The sequence below is a fragment of the Aspergillus mulundensis genome, assembly GCF_003369625.1.
Source record: "Aspergillus mulundensis strain DSM 5745 chromosome Unknown scaffold_11, whole genome shotgun sequence".
Classification (NCBI taxonomy): Eukaryota; Fungi; Ascomycota; class Eurotiomycetes; order Eurotiales; family Aspergillaceae; genus Aspergillus; species Aspergillus mulundensis.
Window position 1 is genome coordinate 1,628,889 of NW_020797899.1, and position 19,687 is coordinate 1,648,575.

A 19,687-nucleotide genomic window follows, 5' to 3' on the forward strand; every position below is an offset into this window, starting at 1 on the left:
ATGTCACGTGATTCATTACTTCGTCAGTAATGAATGAACCTCGGTCAGCAATTTTGGGTAAGGAATTATTCTTTACGGTAAATTGTACAACCCTAACTGTCTGGTATCCACGTGGAGACGGCTTCGACTTTTCTCGGTTAGTGACAACTGACAATCTATCTCAAGACCAGAATGACTTCCAAGATCCTGGATTAGTAGACTACAGCACCACCGGCTTCACCTCTAGCCAGAAAGAGGCCATCGCCGCCGCCCGCCGGCAATTCCACCCTAAGCCTGTTGATTGCCTTGGCCATCATTGTGGTTTCGGTCAGTTTATTTCGGACTTTTATCTCATTCATGCCTGACGCTCGCAGTACTACCTGGCCGCTGCAGTGCACAATCTCTACATCCACCCGCTCAAGACGTACCCCGGACCCGATACGCTGCGGCCTCTCGGCTCCCAATCACCCATGTCACCTTAATCGGAAAGTCGGCGATCTGGGTGCATCGGCTTCATGAGATGGTCAGGGTCGCCCCCGACGGGCTGAGCTATGCTGATTCCCGGGCATGGAATGACATCTACGGGAATCTGCCAGGGCTTCCATCGGAAATGCAGCGCGATCCCGGCCTCTTCGAACAGTTCGAGGACGAAGACAACCGCCCTTCGTTTCTCACCAGCACCGACGACGAGCATCTTCGTGTTCGCCAAGCCTACGCCCCGGTATTCTCACGACGAGCACTGGGCGAACAGGAGCCGCTTTATGTCAAATACACCGATCTCGCTATGGAAAACTACGGCAGACGTAGAAAGCCCTCGTGGACATTTCACGTTCTTCTATCACATTCTGTTCGACATGGTCGGCCACCTGCAGTACGGCGAGTCCCTGGGATTGCTTGAAACAAGCTCTCACACTTGGTGGGCCGATAGTCAGGCTGCGATGGCCAAGTTTGCCACAAGTCTCGCGGCGCTCGCTGACTTGACCTGGACCAGGCTCTTCATCGCTAACCCGGCCAGCTCGGAGGGCGTTCTTCAAACCATCAAACAAACGAATTGACAAGCAGCTGATGAGCGACAAAACCCATGGACCGGATCTTGTTGGTCTCGCCTTTTGAGAAGCTAGGAGGGCTGACCTGAACGACCGCGATATCCGCGCAAATGCCCATCTCATCATGCTCGCTGGGATAGAAACCATGAGCTCGCTCCTGGCGGCGCTCACGGCGTCTCTATTAACCGACGGTGCAGCGCTCAGACGCCTCACCGGCGAGGTTCGATCTGCATTCGACAAACCATCCGATATCACATTCACGTCTGTCTCTAAGCTCCCGTATCTCGACGCCTGTGTCAAAGAATCGCTGCGATTGCATCCACCAACCCCCGGGGCACTTCCTCGCGCTGTGCCTGAATCAGGGGCCGTGATCGCTGGCCGCTGGGTCCCTGGGGGGACTAGAGTCTATGTGACTATCCTAGCGTCCACCCAGTTCTCTGCCAACTTCCACCAGCCCGACTTGTTTTGCCCTGAACGGTGGTTGGAGGGCTCTGGCGCTGAGTTTTCCAAAGACAACAGAGCAGCGTATCAGCCATTTTGGTTTGGCCAGCGGAACTGCATTGGGCTAGAGTACGTCTGTCCAGCTATTGGTTACGGAACCCTTGCTTACAAATTATGTATAGGATGGCACAGCTTGTCAGTCGACTAATTATCTGCAAGCTTCTCTACAACTTTGACGTCGAAGCGGTGTCGGATTTAGAGCAGTGGAGAGCGAATGCGAGGGTGTACACTGTTAGGGATTACGCTCCAATGCTCGTCAGGCTTATACCAGTAAGAAGTACAGCGAGGGGGTAACTTCAGGCAGAAGCTCACTGTGATATTCACCAGGTTAATTCCATGGTGGTAAAGTAGAGGTGTGGAAAGGGTTATATTCTCATCTCAGTCTGTCAGTATGAGCGCCAAACGATAAATCAAGCACAAACAAAGGCTTCCATTCCTGCGGACCGCCATTCTACTTTGTTGATGAGGCTTCGTCCACTTTGCGCCCGTGGACAAGATCAACTAGGACCGGTATCTCAGTGTGGCCCCACGAGCCCTGCATACGATGGCACCAAGTGACGCGCTTGTCGCCGTCCTCAGTGGGTTCAAAAAGAAACTCGCCGCCTTGCTGCTCTCCAGGGCCGGCTTTGAATATTTTCCCGCTCCAGATCTGCCTCAAACCCTGCCAGATGCCTTCTACCACCAAACGAGGGATGCCCTTGGAGATGTACCCGGGCTGAGGACCGACTTCCCAGCTGGAGATCATGCCCAGGGTATCGTAGAGCTTGCGCGATGGATCGCAGTACATTGGGTATGGACAGCGAGTATACTCAGCATAATAGTCGATCAGACTGGGGTCTCCACAGCCAATGATCGCGATGGATGTGCTGGTGGGCAGACTGGACAAGACGTCCTGGGTGATGGTGTCTGACAAACGTTGAAGGTATTCTTGACAGCTCTATGCAGGGTTAGTCGGGGACATAAGGTATTGTCGGGGAACAGACTCCACAGAAGAAATGGCGGACGAAGATGACCAGCGTCCTGTCGGTCGCACTGTAGATGTCGCGGAACGGAAGCTCGTTGCCTTGGCGGTCGAGGAGCTTGTAATCGGCGACCTGTTGCTGCGTCTCGACTGAAGGCAAGTCATCGGAAGCCTTGTTGTCGCTGGCCATTTTATCTGAGGTTGTTGATGAATTGTGGATGTGGAGATGGAGGATGCGATGACGCAGTGGGCTGAGATGCGGGGATGATCACACTGACTCTTATAGGCAATGACTAATCCACAAAAGGGCCAATACAAGGGACTGTCTTCTCTTCATCTCTTCATCTCTTCATCTCTTCGCATTAGCTTCAGCCTCAGCCTCAGCCTCGACCACCTTCTCGGCCGCTACTTGACCGTCGTATCGCCGCAATCTAAACCAACACGCACCAGAGATGATACCTAAGGGCAGGAGATACTTTGACCCTCACCGTAGCCCCAGTTTGGCAGAGCAATGCCATGGTGATGGGTGAGATATGGCCCCGAGAACTGCTGAAGTGAAGGTCCAGGAGGAGGTTGGCATAATCTGATCAATGGGTGTTTCTTGGGGTATCTATGATGTCTACAGTGGACCGTGGAATATCAAAAAGGTGCTTCCTGAATCCCCAGATGAGCCGCTGATTCTTTCTCGCCTCCCAATCTCTCCGATGGCGGCAGTCACCAAGTCACTTTCATTTGCCGTTACAGCTTCAACAACCTACAAATCGCCCTTTTTGCTTGCCAGAAGACACACGACCTGGACCATCCGACCAACGGCCGAGTAGCGTGGAATGTCGTGACCGGCTGTCTCGAGAGTGCCGCAAAGAACCTTGGCCTGGAACAGGAGTTAAATCATGGCGAGCTATAAGATTGCAGATGAGTTCCTTGGCGTCGTCTACCAGCTGCTCGAGCGACCTTCGAGTGGGGACGCTGTCATTTGGACACTGACCTGAAGTCATCTACACATCCCGATCGCGTTCGGAGTATCAATCACGTTGCGCTTTCCGCATTGTCATACACCTTGATCATGACTGATTTTGATGCAAGACGTCCTGCAACGTAACCGGCTCGCACCTCATCGAGCCATTGAGACAGCGGACTTCGTTTACCTTCCAAGCAGGGTCAAGCAAAGCCGGAAAGACATTCGCAACCAGACACGCAGAAGCCATGTTCCTGCCAGAATGCTTATCGAATCGGTCGAGAAGAGTGTCCAGGGTATCCGACAGACAGCTCTTCAACAAGACCGCGACCGCGATTTGAATGGGCTGAAGCTCATCGTTGGTAAGCTTGTAACTGTCGATGAGACTGACGAGCGTGCATTCTGGCTGCCTCTCGAAGACGCGCACATCGTCCCCGCGATTGATGAAGGCGAGAGCAGTCAAGATGGCGCCACTTTAAAGACATATTGGATGATAATACAGAAGACGCAGGAGAGACCTTGTAGGACCTTTGTAGATCCTCACGCAGGACTCGGAACCGGCTTGGACTTGCGCTTGAATCAACTCGGTCTCGGCACTGTTTAGAATGTCTATCGTCTAGTAGCAGCCAGCCGGGGTTTAATCGGTGGACCCATTCTGCTTGCTGATTAGTGGACGTTGGAGTTCTTTATTGCATGGCGATCGACAGGAAACCTCCGAGACCCTGCTGCACCATCGCCCTGGACTAGGCAATGTCCAAGTCGATCTCCTGCATGACAGGGTTGTTGGTGGCGGGCCCCTGCAAGGTTTTATTTTAGTGCTTACATTACCAAGTATAGAACTATATGACCATTGTACATTCTCGCGGAATCCGGGTGTCGCAGTGCAGCCAAGGGCTTCTACTACTCATGCTTCCAGAACTACACCTCACATCGAAGACGAAGGTCGCATTTCATCGGTAAACCCTTGATTGAGAGTTGACATGTTCCCTGCCAGTGGAGCGGTGGCGTTTGGAAGCAGTATGGGAAATATATACATCGAGACCGACTTCTCCACTTGCCAACCGTAAGACTTTCAGGCAGAGACAAAGATATGCTGATACTGCTTGTATTCAATGATCTCAACAAACCGCTGATTGTTCGCATAAATTAACGACTTAGCCTCCCATGGTATCATAGCCAAGCAAGGCTCATTAGGTATATCTATACAGAGATCGCTAGAAAATGCAAGAAAAGAAATAAGTACAGAGAATGGAGGGGCGCTTATGATTCTAAGCACGGAGAGGAGAGGAAGAGAGAGATGCAGTGTCTTTTCTGCGTCGGACGGTCAGTTTCGTCGACAGGGGCGGTAGTTGGAAGCGTCCCCAGCCTGACACTGTTAGTACACAATCATGATATCGAAGGTAAAACACTCACGATGAATCTTCGGCCGTGTAGGGAAGGGTTTGATTTCGTATTTGAGAAGCATCTCGGCGATGAGGAGTTTGAACATGTGGGAGAAGATCCACCGGCCGGGGCATTGGCGGCGGCCGTGGCCGAAGACCACGTAGGATTCGCTGGTATTCGTCATTGAGTTCTCGCGGAGCTCGGAAGGAGTGGCGGTGGGTTGGTAGAAACGGTAAGGATTGTATTCGTCGGGGTTGGGGTAGAGGTCGCTGTCGCGGTGGACGGCGTATTGGGGGATTCCGATCTTGGTTCCATAGGGCAGGAACAGACCGTTAGGGAGCGTGGCACCCTTTGGCGCAACGACCTGGTGGGAGTAAGTATGTGACTCTGATGAGCATTCAATGGAGCATACCATTCGGGTGGGAGAGAGAGCATTGATGCCGTTGAACCGGAGACTCTCCTTGATGGCACTGTCAAGTAGTGAAGCCTGTTCCAACTCGGCGGCAGTCCACTTGCCAGAAGAACCGGCGGCGATCCTTTGGACTTCATCTTGAAGCAAGCCGATAAGGCCCTCTTCGCCGGAGTAACTGAGGATGTCGAGCAGAGCACTGGTGGCAGAGATGCCGCTGGTATGGACGCCGGGGAAGTTGATCATGAAGATTCGGTACGCCAGCCACATTGTATCGACTTCGACCGGCCACTTGCTGCGGAGCCCAGTGTTGATGAGCATGTCGAGGAGGTTGCCCTGCAGCATGTTAGAGCCGTCCGTTGGATGGAGGTGAGGTAGACTTACGTTGGCCTTGAGCTTTGCCTGCAACGCGGCCTCATCTGGGGCCTCGCGTTGCTGCTTGATTCTGGCTTCGATGAGAGGCTTCATCCGCGTATGGAAGACATGCTCCTGCCACCGATTGACGAGGCCGACAACGGGACCGACGATACTGGGATGGTTAGCTCACTGGCGAGCAGGTTGGACGGAGGCCGTACCAATGCAGGAATGAAGGAAAGGCTTTGATGACGTTGGACCCCAGGACAATGGCGTTGGAGCAATTGGTCATGGCATTGAGAAGACTTGTATCGTGGCTATTCCCCGGTCCAATCGCGAGGACATTGACCAACCGAGCAGCGGACTTTTCCATGGCCGAGTACAGCGACACCTCCACCCAGTTCTCCTCGTCCTCGCCCCAGATATCCGACAGACAGGCGCGGGCTTCGGAGGCGAGGGCATCGGCGACGGCATCGGACTTGAGGGTTTCGGTCAGGTCTTTGCTGACGAGCTTGACGAAGAAGTCGTACTTTTCGGCGAAGGCGAGGGGCCAGCTGGTGTACTTGAGCTGGAAGAACTCGGAGATGTGGGCCTTGAAGCTGTACTCGGACTCTTTGGCAAAGAGGACCAGGTTGGAGTGTTCTTTGGGCAGGACTACTTCGTCGCCCTCGTTGACGCTGGGCATGACGAAAGGCTGCTGGTTCTTCGAGTACTAGAGGGCGTCAGCACTAACACAGGAAATGCAACGTAGAACAATACTGACCATCTCATAGCCCTCCTGGATGAAGGTAATGGGATTGACACCGATGAAGCGCTCGGTGGCGCGGCGCAGGAAGTTCTGCTTCTTCAGAATCCATGGGATGTCCTTGGGGACCGGAGAGGTCTCGAACAGCTTGACGATGAGGCAAAGGAGGGTGCACAGGATGCCGGTGACAGATAAAAGAGAGACATTGATGTCCAGCAGCATGATTGCTGAGGAGGGACCCCAAAGAGGAAGCCGGACGAATGGATAGAAGATCTGTGTTACGACGACGATCTGTGGAGGATCATCGCCAGTTGGGGCCGTGCTGGGCTCAAATACCCGGAGCTGCCCTCATGCTCCTTGGGCTGGAATGAACGATAGTATTATTATGGAGTGCGAAGAGCGACGGCCATGAGGGCGCGAGAGATGCTGGTTCGGAGTGCGATCAATGGTTGCAACGGTGGGATGGTTCCCCTGGCAAACCAAGGTTGGATGTCGGCAGCGCGGAGCAGAGACCACTCAGGCCAATGGCAGAGACCAGTCAGACCAATGGCAGACAACTTTGTCCAGCTCGAGAGTTCGAGCTGTAGGAGCTCCGGGGCTGCAGAACCTGCAAGCGAGCAGCAGAGTTCGAGGAACTTGGGAAGGAGCATGGGCGCCACGTTCCCAGGCAGTGGCATCCGGCATACGGCATCCCCGGCAGCGGATTCCAGATTGTTTTGAGTTCAAAAAACTCGTCATTAGCTGCAGACTGCTCCACGGGCTGAACTGTGTCATTGGTGGAGAGGACCCAGAGTGCGGTGCATTTCCCGTGTTGGGCTAGGGTTGCCCCGACACTCTGGTCCTATTCCAATAGCGCACGCCACCGTGGTTATTAGAGTGTTACGAGAGTTTTGCAGGTGCAGTTCGCCTTGGCTAGTCCATCGATCGCATCTCCGATGTTTCGCAGCGATCCGATCGGGCAGGGGTGTGATTGTTGCTTGCTTTGACGTTTCACACAATGCCCCTGTGCGACCGTACAGAAATCGATACACAACGCTCACGGTCGATTCCGTCTGTCTGACACTTGCACTGGACAGGTCATCCAGCATCGGACGTGTCCCTGCAGCCATGCAGCTGCGCGCAGCCCACTCTCGGGCTGCGCTCGGCCACCGGCCAAGCTGCGGCGCAGTGATTTCTCCTGAGCCAAGTATTATTATGATTATTATTATTATCCTACCATGGGAACAAGCCCATTAAGCGCGTGGCAAGCCAAGTGTCTTACTTGTTTGGGCACGGTCCCACTGATCAGCGCCTTGGACGAGCACCCCCCTTTCCTGCCTGCCCTGCGGCCCCTGCCCTGTCCTCTCTTCGACATGCGTTGCATCGCTGAGACTGGTTTCCAAATTCCAGTGTCCCTGTCCCTGTGATTCTGATTCTGATTCTGATTCTCGACTGCACCTCAACCCCGGTCAAGACATGATCCCCTTTAAGACCATGTCGATGCCAGCTTAGATCGCAGGCCAGACCCCGTCGCGACTGCTCCAGCTCCAGATGCTGCTATGCCTGCTCAGCGACGACTTCGCAAGGCTCCGATCGAATGCGCTCCCTGCACCGAGGGCCAGATGGAGGTATGTCGGTCTCTGTGCGTATCCGCGTATCGCTGCTAACCGACCCAGTGCTCCAAGGCGCGTCCGCAGTGCGACGAATGCAAGTCACAGCGCATCTCATGTCGCTATCGTGACCAGAAGCAAAGCCCCTACAGGCCCAAGCCTGCTGCTCCCTTCGACTCCCCCCTCCACTCCTCCCCGTCCCCTCCCTCCATCCACCACCGCCAGTCCAACGCCAGTTCCACCTCCTCCCAGTCCACCCAGTCCAGCTCGTCCTCCGGCTTCAAAAGTGATGCGCGCGCTGATACGCCAGAGACGTGTCACGTCGAGGAACCAAGGCTGGGCGAGATGCGGCTGTCGGACAACTGGCGCTCCTCGACGGAGCGAACCCTGACGCACAGCAAGAGCAAGGACCAGTCATGGCAGGCCATCATCCAACGCGAGTCGCGCGGTTGCCCGGCTCTACACCATAGCACTCTCGCCCTCTCTGCGATGCAACTTGCGATCGCCAACGAGGCTGGATCAGCCCAACGAAGGGATCATTTCGACGACGCGGATAGGCACTATTCCCAGGCCGTCGACCAGTTTCCCAGGATGGACGAATCGCTTTCGCAATCCAGGTCCGATGCGGCATTCTCAACAGCCAGCATCCTGTTCATGTGCACTCTGGCCTCTGCTTCGCTGGCCGAAGACGGGTTCCGCCTGAGTGCGCATCAGAGAAACAACCACGGATCCTTGACTCCGTCTGCATCTCCGTCCCTTGAGAAGCTGCTCAACATGTTCAGCTGTGTGCGGAGATTATCCTCGAGCACAGAAATGATCGAGATTGTCGAAAAGGGCGAGCTCAATGGCCTCTTCACCCGCAGCGACCCCTACCACCAGCTGCCGGCCACGTACACCCTGACCATCCTCTCCATGCGCAACCTCAACAACGCCACTGCGAAGAAGGATTCTTCGCATGAGACCGCGGTCTATGATGACGCCATCACCAAGCTCGACCGATCCTTGGAGATGCTCAGCAAAGGGGGCGAACCGACCATGATCGCCCTCCGGTGGCTCTTCCGCCTCCCCTCTCGATACCTGGAGCTTGTCCGCGAGAAGCGCCCATTGGCTCTGATCATCTTTGCCCATTACTGTGCGGTGCTGCACCACCTCCGAGACCGATGGTGGATGGGCGACTGGGGCAGTCGGCTGGTCAAGGAGATCTCGCAGCTCCTGGGTCCCGAGCGCCTGGGGTCGATCCTCTGGGCGTCGGATATCGTTGGCATCCAAACGTGACAGAAGGACGTGTTCTTACGAATTAGCTAGACTATAGAGGTCACAGACGGGCTCTGCATCTCTTTCTGAATGGAATACAACTTGGAAGTACACTGCCAAACATCACGCCTTCGTAATATCTCAACCAACCTAAGAAGGACCGCACCCGCACTTGACCCTGGATCCTCAATGTGGTCAAAGGAGGCACTGAGAAATTGCAATCCGAGCTACTGGCGAGTGAATGCGGCAGATTGGTGTGCTCACTGCAGGGATTCAAGACAGACCAGACCCAGGATGACCTGAGCCAACCCAGGATGGCCTGAACACCTCCGACAATGCAGCTGCAAGCAACATGGACCGGCCCGCGCAGTTTGCTGACGCACGGCCCGTGGGCGTTATCAAACCCCTGCACCAACCCTGCGCCTGCAGGCCTGGCATGCGGCGCAGCTGCCTGCATGGATCGCCGCCCGCCTCGGAATAAACGGATCCCAGGCTCCCAGCAATGGCAGACGAGACGAGTCATGTTTCTTATCTGGCCATTAAAAGCAATTCAATCCTGCAGTTCTCTTATCTCGCCTGAGTCAGATTACACTGCGGTGTAGTGCTGCGCCATCCATAGGTGTTGACACTTGGCCCCATTCTGTGGCCCTGGACCCAATCGAAACCGGTGTTCGCCCTCCTTGCTGTGACCAACCAACCGGTTGGTCATTCGCTGGATATCACGGAAGACGAGAAGGTGGCACGGCTGCGCTGTCGCTTATCCCGGTCGCCACCCCATCGACGAGACTGCACCTGCACGACATCTCTCGGCTTATCTACAGCCTTACCAACAGATTCTACGTGTCAAGCCGCCATGGGGACCAAGAGTCAGAGTCACATCACAATCTCGGCGGCAGCGGCGGCTCTACCATCCGCCTTGGTTTACGAGGACGTTTGTTGTTGGTTCCACCTAGACCCCCAAGCAAACAATCGGTATCAGTAAACCCGGTTTTCAATAAATGCTCGGCATGCAGGCTTGGTCTAGAATTCATGAAACACAGCTGTTGGTATTTCGTGGCTCAGGATTGGCGCGTTGGCACTGTGGCAACCCACGGCCAGGTGTTCTGCTCGCTGTTCGTCCATATTCCAGATATCCTTGGTCTTCGCCTTTAAAATGACCGTTCGAATGAGACATCGAATTACACAAACATAGGAGAGGATTAGAGATGGTACGGTACAGCAGTGAAGATAGACCTATGAAGATCCAATTGACATTAGATACAAATAAACCTTTACGATAACCCGTTCCTTGAACAAATCCCAACCCTCAAGAACTCCCTACAGAAAGAAGCCAGCAACAGCCGCAACAGCACCAACAACGCCTCCAACGCTCGCGGTAACTGAGCCTGCAGCTCCAGTAAACACCGGTGCAGACGGGGTAGGAGACGCAGTCATGGACGCCATCAAGCTCCAAGAAACAGAACCAGCGCCCATAGCCCAGGACATGGTCGGAGCGGGCATAGCACTACCGGACATGGACATCGACATGCGCATCGGGCTTATCTATTTCCAGCATGTTAGAATTCTTCCCCAAGCTGACTTTGAGAGCATACTCAGTTTACCTCGATGATAGCAGGCCCTGCCACAATGTTGTCGTCGGTCGCTTGCTTGTCGCCGTTGGTGAGAACCACGTAGCTCTGGCCTGCAACGCCCATTGGAACAGTGACGGTCCACTTGCCTTCACCCGCAGGCATGGCCTTGGCCCAGACCGGACCTGTCACGGTGATGAACGCGGCGTGGAGATCAGTCGTGTTCATGCTGGTAAACCCCTCGCCCGCAGTGAGCTCAACCTGTTGTCCAGCAGAAACAGCATTCATGCTGCTCATCGTCAGACTGGGGAAGGCCTTGACCGGGAGCGCGGCATTGCTGGAGGGGCACGAAGCAATGAAAGGCGAGGCAACGGTGTACACCTCGTTAAAGTCAAGCGGGTTGTCGAAGGGTTGCGGGGAAGGAGACTCGCCCAGGGCGGCCCGGAGGTAAGCGCTGTGTCGGGCCTCAACGGTGAGGATGCTACCGGCGGCAGTGAGGTAGGCCTTGTCCATGATGGAGGCAGCGGCGCCGAGGTAGGCACTGACGCCGACGCCTTCGAGGATGGTGCCCAGGGCAAGGAAAGATTTGACATCGGTTGAGGGGAAGGCGTAGGTGCAGCGCTCGACGGGCTTTGCTCCAGCCTCTGTGCATGAATGAGTATTTTCACTATTTGGAAAGTATGAGCTGGAGAGCAACGTACGGGCCAGGGCCTGGGTGAGGAAGTCCTCGTGGGCCTTCTCGTCCATGGCGACGGACATGAGGTTGTTGTAGAAGGACTCGGTCATCCCGGCATCGAGAAAGTCCTGCTTAGTGTAGTTGCTCAAGCCTTGCTCGTAGAAACTGGCTTCGAGATGCTCGAGGGTGAGGGCATAGTTGAGGATGTCGGCTGTCAAGTCGATTAGGACCAGTGGTCAAAAGTATGAGGACAACATACCATCGGTGACCCCTTCGGCACGCTTGTTGACAGGACCGGCATGAGCGAGCTGCAGAACAGCACCGGCGAGGGCAATGCAGGAGAACTTCATCTTGTGGTTTGGAAGAGTAGTTGAAGGTGGAGAGCCATGACTGATGGAGGATGAGCAGTGATTATATAGCGTGCTACACCCCTGCTATCACTTATACTGCGACTCTCGTTCTCGTTCTCGGATGCTGCTCTTCCGTGCTGATCTTCAAGCTGCTGCATGTCGATTCAATAACAGCAGGGGTATACTGCGTCCAGAGGCTGGACAGGTATACCAGGCACCGACCAATCAGCGTCTCCCCCGCAAACTGCAGCCGCTCGGAAGCTGGCGTTCCCGGGGCCAGGCAGGGCTGGGTCCAATCGCGATGCAATGTAAACGAGCGAGATGGTCGGTTTCTTGGATCAAGGGGCTCGGTTGATTGGAAATGCCTGTAATCAGGATCGACAAGCTTCGCGAGACGTCATATGCAGGCCCGGACAACCAGCACAGCAAATCGGAGGGCCTCGTTCCCGGCATCATGCATAGCCCTAACTGGAAGTCCGCAAGGATGCCTGGTCCATTCAAACTTGCCTCGCAGTCGAGAGCAGTGTTGATCACCACGCTGTGCACTGCTCTTTATACACAGTATGCTAAGTAATAAGCCTGCAAGAGGGTTCGGCCTCTATGATATCGTCGTGATGCTCACTGTTGCGAGTTCAGAAACAAGCAGAAAAGGTTCTTGACACTTATTGTATCCTTACTTCCCTACGAAATTAGCATCGATAGGCTAGACCCTGCCAGCATGCGGCGCTAGCAATACATATCAATATGGGCCCGAGGCCGTGCACATCCTAGTAATTAATGCGCACTGACAGCGGAGGTGGCTGCGTAGGCATCACTTGGCAACGGTCGCACCTCACCTGCATCTTCATCGACATCTGTCTTAGAATCAAGCCATTCAAAGTGTAACCCGTCCATAAGATGGATCCTCCGCTCACGACGGTACAAGCTATTTGCCTATACGTCATTGTTGGCCCCAGCGAGATCTGGACAGGCCTCCGCAACGGATCGGTCCAGCAGAAAATCAGGAACAAGCTCAAGCAAATTGCTAGGCCCATCACGGAGTACAGAGAGCAGCAGACCCCAAGATCCTTCAGCGCTAGTCATCGTCGCTCGCTGACTATTTCAGAGTCGGATAGTGGTGCTGGGAGAACGGACAGTCAGGCTCAGGCGTGGCTCTTCAGGTGCCCCCGTGAAATAAGGGACATCGTCTATTTGGAGGTCCTGCGCGTTCCGAATCTGCATATCTGGAGGAGTGAGGGCAGGGTGCATGTCAGCCGGTGTCGAGTCGGAGACAGCACGGCGATCGATATCTACGACGGCTTCGACGCGGGCTTCGACCATTTCCTCCCAGAAAGAACCCCCTGTGCGGACAGCGACATGCAGTACGCGGTCTTAGGGCTGCTGTGTAGCTGCCGACGGATGTAAGCCACATTGCCATCGCGCTCAAGCAAGAACTGATGATTTAGCTACACCGAAGCCGTCCAGCTCCTGTTTGAACAGAATACATTCCATGCCAGCCACCGCACGTTGAATGTACTCCCGCAGGCTATGGCCCCAGGCAGACTCGCGTCTATTCGGACTCTCCGAGCCTACGTCCCTCTCTCAGACTCCGAACTTGCCACATGGAAGCGAGCAAGTGCAGTGTTGAAGAGAATGTCCGGTCTACGGAGCTTGCACGTGTCGTTCGGCCCCTCGTGGGTGCGTAGCCTCGGTCTCGATGCAATGCCCCTTGTAGAACCACTATTAAACCTCTGTGTGGCGGACTTCGCGGTGCAGCTTCTGGATGGCATGTTGGTCGATGGGTTGAAGGTGGAGGAATGGCTCTGGCGTTCTGATCTGCCGTTCAGGGTTGTACTAAGAAAGCGATGGAACTATAACTACTAAACGACTGCAAATATAGGGAGGATTGCGCGGACTAGCTTGGCCCCCGTGTTATTGCTTAGTGGTTGCTATATCGCAAGTCAGAGATCATCGTCTAGATTATGATAATCCACCCTTCCTATGCCAGTGGGTTGACTGAATCAAGCCTTGTCTTGCTTCCCCTGCACGTCCTCCACCGAACCTTCCATATATCCTCCTTGAGACGTCCCAGCATCAGTCGAGGCTTGCTTCCCACGAAGGCCCCGATAAACCTGCCGAATCTGCTGGTACCCGCCGTCGAAGATGGGATAAAGCGTGGCGAGGAGTGTAGTGGCCCAGAGCCAGACGATGCCGACAACCACCCAGGCGATGTAGAAGCCCTTTCCAAAGACATAGTGGGAACCGTACATTGGCAGAGGCCACAACACCCAATGTCCCAGGAATGTCGCTGCAGCCCAGAACGCGGCGATGCGGCCCCATCGCTTCAGCTCCCGTGCGTCCACGGCAGCACTGCGCACGCCGCCGTCTTCAATGCTCCCTGTTGCAGTGGCTAGGCGCGAGCCATGGTGGACCGCCGTCAGATCACCCTCCACCTTCTCCAGGGATAACCTTTCCTTCTTGAAGTCGTTCCAGTCAAAATCCTGCGGGCGCACGAGCGTAATCACAACCGAGTACAGGATGGGTGAGAAGGCGGATGCGACCGTGCCGTATACACAGGGCAAGACTTGGCCCGTGGTCGCGACCGTGACTTCGCCTCCAAAATGACCAGAAGTGGTCAGCCAGACAGCAAGACCAGTTGCTAGGCCCAGGATCGGTGACAAGATGGCGGCTGCTTTGCTTTGTCGGCGCCAAAGCACGGTGAAGACCATGGGGAAGATGCCGGGGCAGGTGACAACGCCTATATTGATTATGGTCAGGCACTGAGGTATTGATCATGATGGAAGATGGCTCACCAAGCATGTACAGAGTCCAGCCAAGGTCGACACCGACATAGTGCAGCATGGTGCTGAACCCAGCGCAAAAGGCCGCGAAGAAGATGACGCCGAGGTGGCTGGCATGGATCACATCTCGGTCGGTGGCAGTGCGCTTGAAGTACTCACGATAGACGTCGAAACTGAGGATGGAGCTGACGGCGATCACCTGCGCGGACAGGGTGGAGGTCACAGCCATGAAGATCATCAGCAGCACTGCAGCGGCGCCTCCCTTGCCAGCGATGGTCATGGCGGCATAGGGGAGAACAAGTCCACTACTGACCTCCGACGAAGTCATCCGCTGTAGTTCATGTTCGTTAGCGAGCTCTGGGATGGATGGACGGTATACTCACGCGAGGGTAGGTAGGAAAGTTGGGCTGGTTCTCCAGTCCGAGGGCGACCGAGCTCATCACCGTACCCAGCGCCCAGGGAATGGAGAAGTACATGGCGCCTCCAATCGCGTATCCAGGGACAACGGCTCTGGGAGAGGCCGAGAATGCCTTGATGAAGTAGCTGGTGTCCATCTACGAGAGTTAGTATATCCTAGTCACGGCGGCAGGGTTGTCTTACGATCACAAGACCAAAGTTGGAGCAGGTGTGCAGAATGCCGAAGAGGATGCCCTAGCAGAGGTTAATATTCCGATGCCAGCTTGTTAGGACAGACTAGCTTACATCCTTGGAGGTCATGGTCAAGTACGTTCCGTCCTGGTTCCCAGAGACCGGATGCCGTAGGGCTGCAGCCTGGAGAAGCTCGTACAGATTCCCAATAGAGCCGATCTGGTCGGACTCAAAGGCCTTGACAGAGAAGTAGCAGGCAATGATCAGGATGATTGTCGTGTGGAAATAGTCGGTCAAGAAACTGCAGGGCATCAGTAACCAAGCCCCAAAAAGATGAGAAGTGAACTCGCGTTGCTTTGATGCCTCCCACGAATGTATAGACGGTCACCCCGACCGGCAGCAAAAACGTGGCTGCGATGATGTGCATACCAGTGCTTGTAGAGTCAGCTAATTTCATTAGGTTATGTCTGTCGAGGAGCATACATTGCAGAAATCACAGCAGATGCGCCCAGAAGCATGTTGGCACTGGCAAAGATGTTGTTCACCAGGCACAGAACCATGAAGACAACGTGCGCAATATGGCCTACACACGTTAATACAAAGAGCTTTTGAATATATAGAAGTGCAAAGGATACCATATCGAATGCGGACCACTTCGAGGGAGGTATGGGCTTCTGGGATTTTTCGCTTGCACGAAATTCCCACCACAGCAAAGAAGACAATCATCGGGCTACAGCCAGCAGCAAACCAGAAGGGCCCGGAGACACCGTAGTCATAGCCGGTAAAGGACGAGCCGAGCAGCTGAGTTGACCATAGCCAGGACTGGAGACACTATCAGATGGGGATAAGATGGATCAGGACTGTAAGACCAACAGAGATAACCGCAGACGCAGTGAGGCCGGTTCGAACAGTTCGGTTGGCAGTCATAAACCTGCTAGACATCAACACTAACGATAGAAGATGGAAAGAGTGTGCAGGCGAACATCTCAGTCTTCTTGTTGTCCTCCCCAGTGGTCTTCTTGAGGAGATTGGTGACCAGCATCATCACTATTCCCCGTCAGCCTTGAATTTCGGATTCATGGAATATTATCCTACCCAAGGCAATGATGGCTCCGATGAGCACGACGACAATGTAGCCAACCGCCTGGGACAGCGGCGGCTGAACCGTTGTATCTGCCATGGCGATGCAAAAGTGGTACTGTTCTAGTGAAGGGCCAGGAAGAGAGAGACCGCACCGAGACCATGAGAGCAGGGCTCAAATATGCTTAAATGTGCTGGAACGGAGCCTGGCATCAGAGAGAATGAGCACGATCTAATCCACAATGACCTGATCAGTGCAATCGATGAGGTGCTTAGCCGCAGCCCAAGTTGATGGCAGGCATGGCTGAACATCAGTGGCGGTCTTGCCTCCGGTGAAGAGCTTGTTTGTTTAGGGACCCGGCCGATATTATGCCAGAGATGCACGGACAAAGTCTAATGGGATGTCGACCAATAAATTGGTGGTTTGGGGGATTGGATCTGGGACATGGCGCGATCGGGGCCCACTGTGATGCTATACAGGCCGATGGTGTGCTCGGCGATCATGCATCTAGCGCCTGTGAAGGCAAGGTTGGATAGAACAAAATATAAGCCCAAGGAGCACTGCTCTGTTACAGCCTAATCATTGTACGCCGGACCGGATAATGCGTTTGAGTTACAGCGCTGATAATGATCTCCAAGTGCAAACAACCTAAGCCTTATGCTACAATGGAAACGGGTACCGAGTATACAATGTGTGATACACCAGCTCACTCGCTCTCTGATGCATCCACCGGCGGCTTCCACAATAGATGCGTGTCCCGGTCGGGGTCGTCTACATCCTCGCCATGCGGAATCGTCTCATCCACTCCCCGAAGCTCCAAATCCAGGCGCCCCTGGTGTACAGCCTGCAACAGCTCATCGATAAAAGCATCCTGCCCTGCGTGCTGTCCCCTTTTATACCCTCGGATACAAAGATATGTCAGATGCGGTGGCAGGCAGTCCACAATCATGCTCCCCGTACTCGCATCCGTCTCCAGGTCAATCCCCCTCACGAAACATAGCAGAAACTTGATGCCAATGCTCAGACGCTTTAGACCGATCAAGTCCTTCAGGGAGCCATTCTGCTCCGCCAGGCACATTGGGGGTGTCCGGTCGGTGCCCTCATATTCTCTTGGTTCGTATCTAACGCAGAGGCATCCTACCGTCCTCGGCTGAAGGTCGCACATGAAGTGGAAGATGTACGATTCGACGTCCAGGTCCACGTCCTCCAATGTCCTTCTATGAAGCAAGAGTGCTCGCATAACAGTGGTGTGAAAGAACAATGGATAGCCCCCATCATTCGTTGCGCGGCCTCCAACCGAGAAGCGCAAGACCTTTAAGGCTTTGCACGAACAGATGAGCGAGACCAAGTACGATGAGCTGACCGAGGAGTGCTGGATGTTGATCTTGCTGATATTTGAGGAGGCGACGTCAAGGTCATTCACTTCTCCGTCGTCCTCCTCGAGAGCATCTGTTGCTACAGTCTCGATGGCCGGGAGACCCCCGATTGCAGTAAGTGGCTCAAAGAAATCCATCCTGAAGTAAAAGCGCTCGTCATCGAGAAGAGGCTCGGGCTCGTTGATAATGTATATCTCGCGGAGGTTTTGCAAGTATGGGATGTTTGTCTTGGGGCCTGCGCTGACTCGGCGGAGGAGCTGGTTCAGAGGGTATTGAACATCGTCAGAGCCGCCCACTGGGGGCAACGCCATGGAGACAAGGTATGGCGATACAGTGATCAAGATGGCGGCAAGAGCTTGCGGCAGGCAGGTTTCGTCCCCTCGTGTTTCCGACTGCCTAGGCAATGTTAGCAAGATTCCGGTATCATGGGCAAGGAGCCTCACTTGGAGAAGAGCGACACAAACTTATAGGAGGTCATCCGCTGCATTAGCATATTGACTATCCTATCTTCCTCAGCTGTAAAGCCGGCTCTTTCGACAGCGCTTCGCAACAGTTGCTCGTCCTGGCTGCCGATGTCTCGCTGCGATTGTCGCTGCATATACTCCACATGCATTGGTAGGCGAGCATGGACCTTAATTTGGCGAACATAACGGCCTAAGCTTGGTCGTCGCAAAATATCCAGTAGGAGATTGAAGGCTCTGTCAAGAGAGCCAGTATTTGGGGCGATGCGGATCTTGTGATATTTGCGACGGGTCTGCATGTCACAAAGCTGATGAAAAGTCCGTGATTGGAGCGAGAGCGCAGCAACATCGCGATTGGAGAGGAGATAGGAGATGATGTGCTGCTGGATGTCAAGGGGGAGGCTCGTCAGAGTGGCCATGGTTGATGGTTGATGTTGATGGCTACGGTCTTGCTCAAAGGTTCTGGAGCCTTTAAGGGGCCAATGCCTTGGCCAAGCAAACCCAGGCAGCAGTCGCAGCCTAGCCCTATGTACCCACCACGGAAGCCAAGTTTTGAATTCTTGGCCCTCTACTTAGCGTGTGCTAGCTGTAAGATAAACATATTTTATTTTATAAAATACTATAAAAAGGTGCAAAAACCCTAAAATTTAGCTATATTATATATAGACTATTAGCCTGGCGGGACTTGACCATAAGGGGAGCGTGTATACTGCCAACGCTTTTAATATAAAATTATTTTTTTGTGACGCACGTGCCCGTGTAATTAAGTTATTTAAGTTTATATAATAAATAATATATAAAGCTAAATGCTAGCCTTGCAGGTGTACTTACTTTAAAATTATTAAATTATATATTAAAATATAGGTATATTAATTTATATAAGCTTTTTTATATAAATTAATATACCTATACCTTATTAGTAAATTTAATAATAAAAATCTTTAAAAACTTATTTTAAAGTTATTTTAAGGCGTAGTAAACGCGTTTTTTATTTATAAATTAATATTAAATTTATAAAAAATTTAATAAAATGCCCGCGGGTGTTAGTATATTAATTTATATAAAAAATTATATATAAATTAATATACTAGTATACCTTAACAAACTTAATAAATATACTTTTAAAAATTTATTCTTAAAGTTATTTTAAAGTGCTTTTAAAATATTTTTAACTATAATTTTATGGTTTTATTGCTGGTGTTAATGCCTTAGGCCACTTTATCGGCCGTGGCGATGCCAAGGCCTAGGGATATTAATAGCCTTAAGAAATAATATTAAGGCCTTATTACCCTAAATAAAAGTTATATAAAGCGCTTAAAGGCCTTAATAAAAAAATTTTAAATAATTTTATATTTAGTTTTTTTTTATATATTTTTTTTAATTACCTAGCCTTATTAGCTAGGTAATCCCTAGCACTAGTATTATTATATTTAATAATATATTTTTAGTTATTTAATTAATAAGCTTTTTTAATATTATAAGATTTAATTAAATATAATAATAAGGTAATTATAATACCTAATTATTAAAATTATTTAATAATATATTTATAACAAGGCTTATTAATAATATAAATTACTTAACACCGCCTGTATATTTTTAATAAAAAAAATTAAAGCTTAAAAAATTTT

The 19,687-nt window shown here is 52.6% G+C and overlaps 9 protein-coding genes across 9 annotated transcripts; 4 read left to right on the forward strand and 5 right to left on the reverse strand.

Moving 5' to 3' along the window:
• Positions 1-1,170: 1,170 nt before the first annotated feature.
• DSM5745_09361 (uncharacterized protein) lies at positions 1,171-1,877 on the forward strand (the record flags this gene model as incomplete). The annotated part of the gene is made up of 3 exons (XM_026751377.1): positions 1,171-1,595; positions 1,649-1,796; positions 1,854-1,877. The coding sequence occupies 3 exons, from the start codon at positions 1,171-1,173 to the stop codon at positions 1,875-1,877; spliced, it is 597 nt and encodes a 198-aa protein (XP_026600463.1).
• Positions 1,878-1,977: 100 nt separating this feature from the next.
• Positions 1,978-2,677, reverse strand: DSM5745_09362 (peroxiredoxin-like family protein; the record flags this gene model as incomplete). Its single annotated transcript, XM_026751378.1, has 2 exons — positions 1,978-2,463; positions 2,510-2,677. The coding sequence occupies 2 exons, from the start codon at positions 2,675-2,677 to the stop codon at positions 1,978-1,980; spliced, it is 654 nt and encodes a 217-aa protein (XP_026600464.1).
• A 1,027-nt stretch (positions 2,678-3,704) lies between these two features.
• DSM5745_09363 (uncharacterized protein) lies at positions 3,705-4,046 on the forward strand (the record flags this gene model as incomplete). Its single annotated transcript, XM_026751379.1, has 1 exon — positions 3,705-4,046. One exon carries the CDS (start codon positions 3,705-3,707, stop codon positions 4,044-4,046), a length of 342 nt encoding a protein of 113 aa, XP_026600465.1.
• Positions 4,047-4,710: 664 nt separating this feature from the next.
• Positions 4,711-6,555, reverse strand: DSM5745_09364 (cytochrome P450; the record flags this gene model as incomplete). The annotated part of the gene is made up of 6 exons (XM_026751380.1): positions 4,711-4,808; positions 4,856-5,189; positions 5,238-5,570; positions 5,619-5,763; positions 5,810-6,300; positions 6,352-6,555. The coding sequence occupies 6 exons, from the start codon at positions 6,553-6,555 to the stop codon at positions 4,711-4,713; spliced, it is 1,605 nt and encodes a 534-aa protein (XP_026600466.1).
• Positions 6,556-7,871: 1,316 nt separating this feature from the next.
• Positions 7,872-9,197, forward strand: DSM5745_09365 (uncharacterized protein; the record flags this gene model as incomplete). Its single annotated transcript, XM_026751381.1, has 2 exons — positions 7,872-7,940; positions 7,989-9,197. The coding sequence occupies 2 exons, from the start codon at positions 7,872-7,874 to the stop codon at positions 9,195-9,197; spliced, it is 1,278 nt and encodes a 425-aa protein (XP_026600467.1).
• Positions 9,198-10,493: 1,296 nt separating this feature from the next.
• Positions 10,494-11,770, reverse strand: DSM5745_09366 (ferritin-like domain-containing protein; the record flags this gene model as incomplete). The annotated part of the gene is made up of 4 exons (XM_026751382.1): positions 10,494-10,718; positions 10,778-11,388; positions 11,446-11,631; positions 11,680-11,770. The coding sequence occupies 4 exons, from the start codon at positions 11,768-11,770 to the stop codon at positions 10,494-10,496; spliced, it is 1,113 nt and encodes a 370-aa protein (XP_026600468.1).
• Positions 11,771-12,667: 897 nt separating this feature from the next.
• On the forward strand, positions 12,668-13,633 carry DSM5745_09367 (uncharacterized protein; the record flags this gene model as incomplete). The annotated part of the gene is made up of 2 exons (XM_026751383.1): positions 12,668-13,170; positions 13,216-13,633. The coding sequence occupies 2 exons, from the start codon at positions 12,668-12,670 to the stop codon at positions 13,631-13,633; spliced, it is 921 nt and encodes a 306-aa protein (XP_026600469.1).
• A 137-nt stretch (positions 13,634-13,770) lies between these two features.
• On the reverse strand, positions 13,771-16,318 carry DSM5745_09368 (sodium:solute symporter family protein; the record flags this gene model as incomplete). The annotated part of the gene is made up of 10 exons (XM_026751384.1): positions 13,771-14,507; positions 14,563-14,881; positions 14,934-15,104; positions 15,151-15,201; positions 15,253-15,439; positions 15,622-15,721; positions 15,774-15,960; positions 16,012-16,069; positions 16,122-16,185; positions 16,234-16,318. The coding sequence occupies 10 exons, from the start codon at positions 16,316-16,318 to the stop codon at positions 13,771-13,773; spliced, it is 1,959 nt and encodes a 652-aa protein (XP_026600470.1).
• A 607-nt stretch (positions 16,319-16,925) lies between these two features.
• DSM5745_09369 (F-box protein) lies at positions 16,926-18,475 on the reverse strand (the record flags this gene model as incomplete). The annotated part of the gene is made up of 2 exons (XM_026751385.1): positions 16,926-17,991; positions 18,039-18,475. The coding sequence occupies 2 exons, from the start codon at positions 18,473-18,475 to the stop codon at positions 16,926-16,928; spliced, it is 1,503 nt and encodes a 500-aa protein (XP_026600471.1).
• Positions 18,476-19,687: the final 1,212 nt, after the last annotated feature.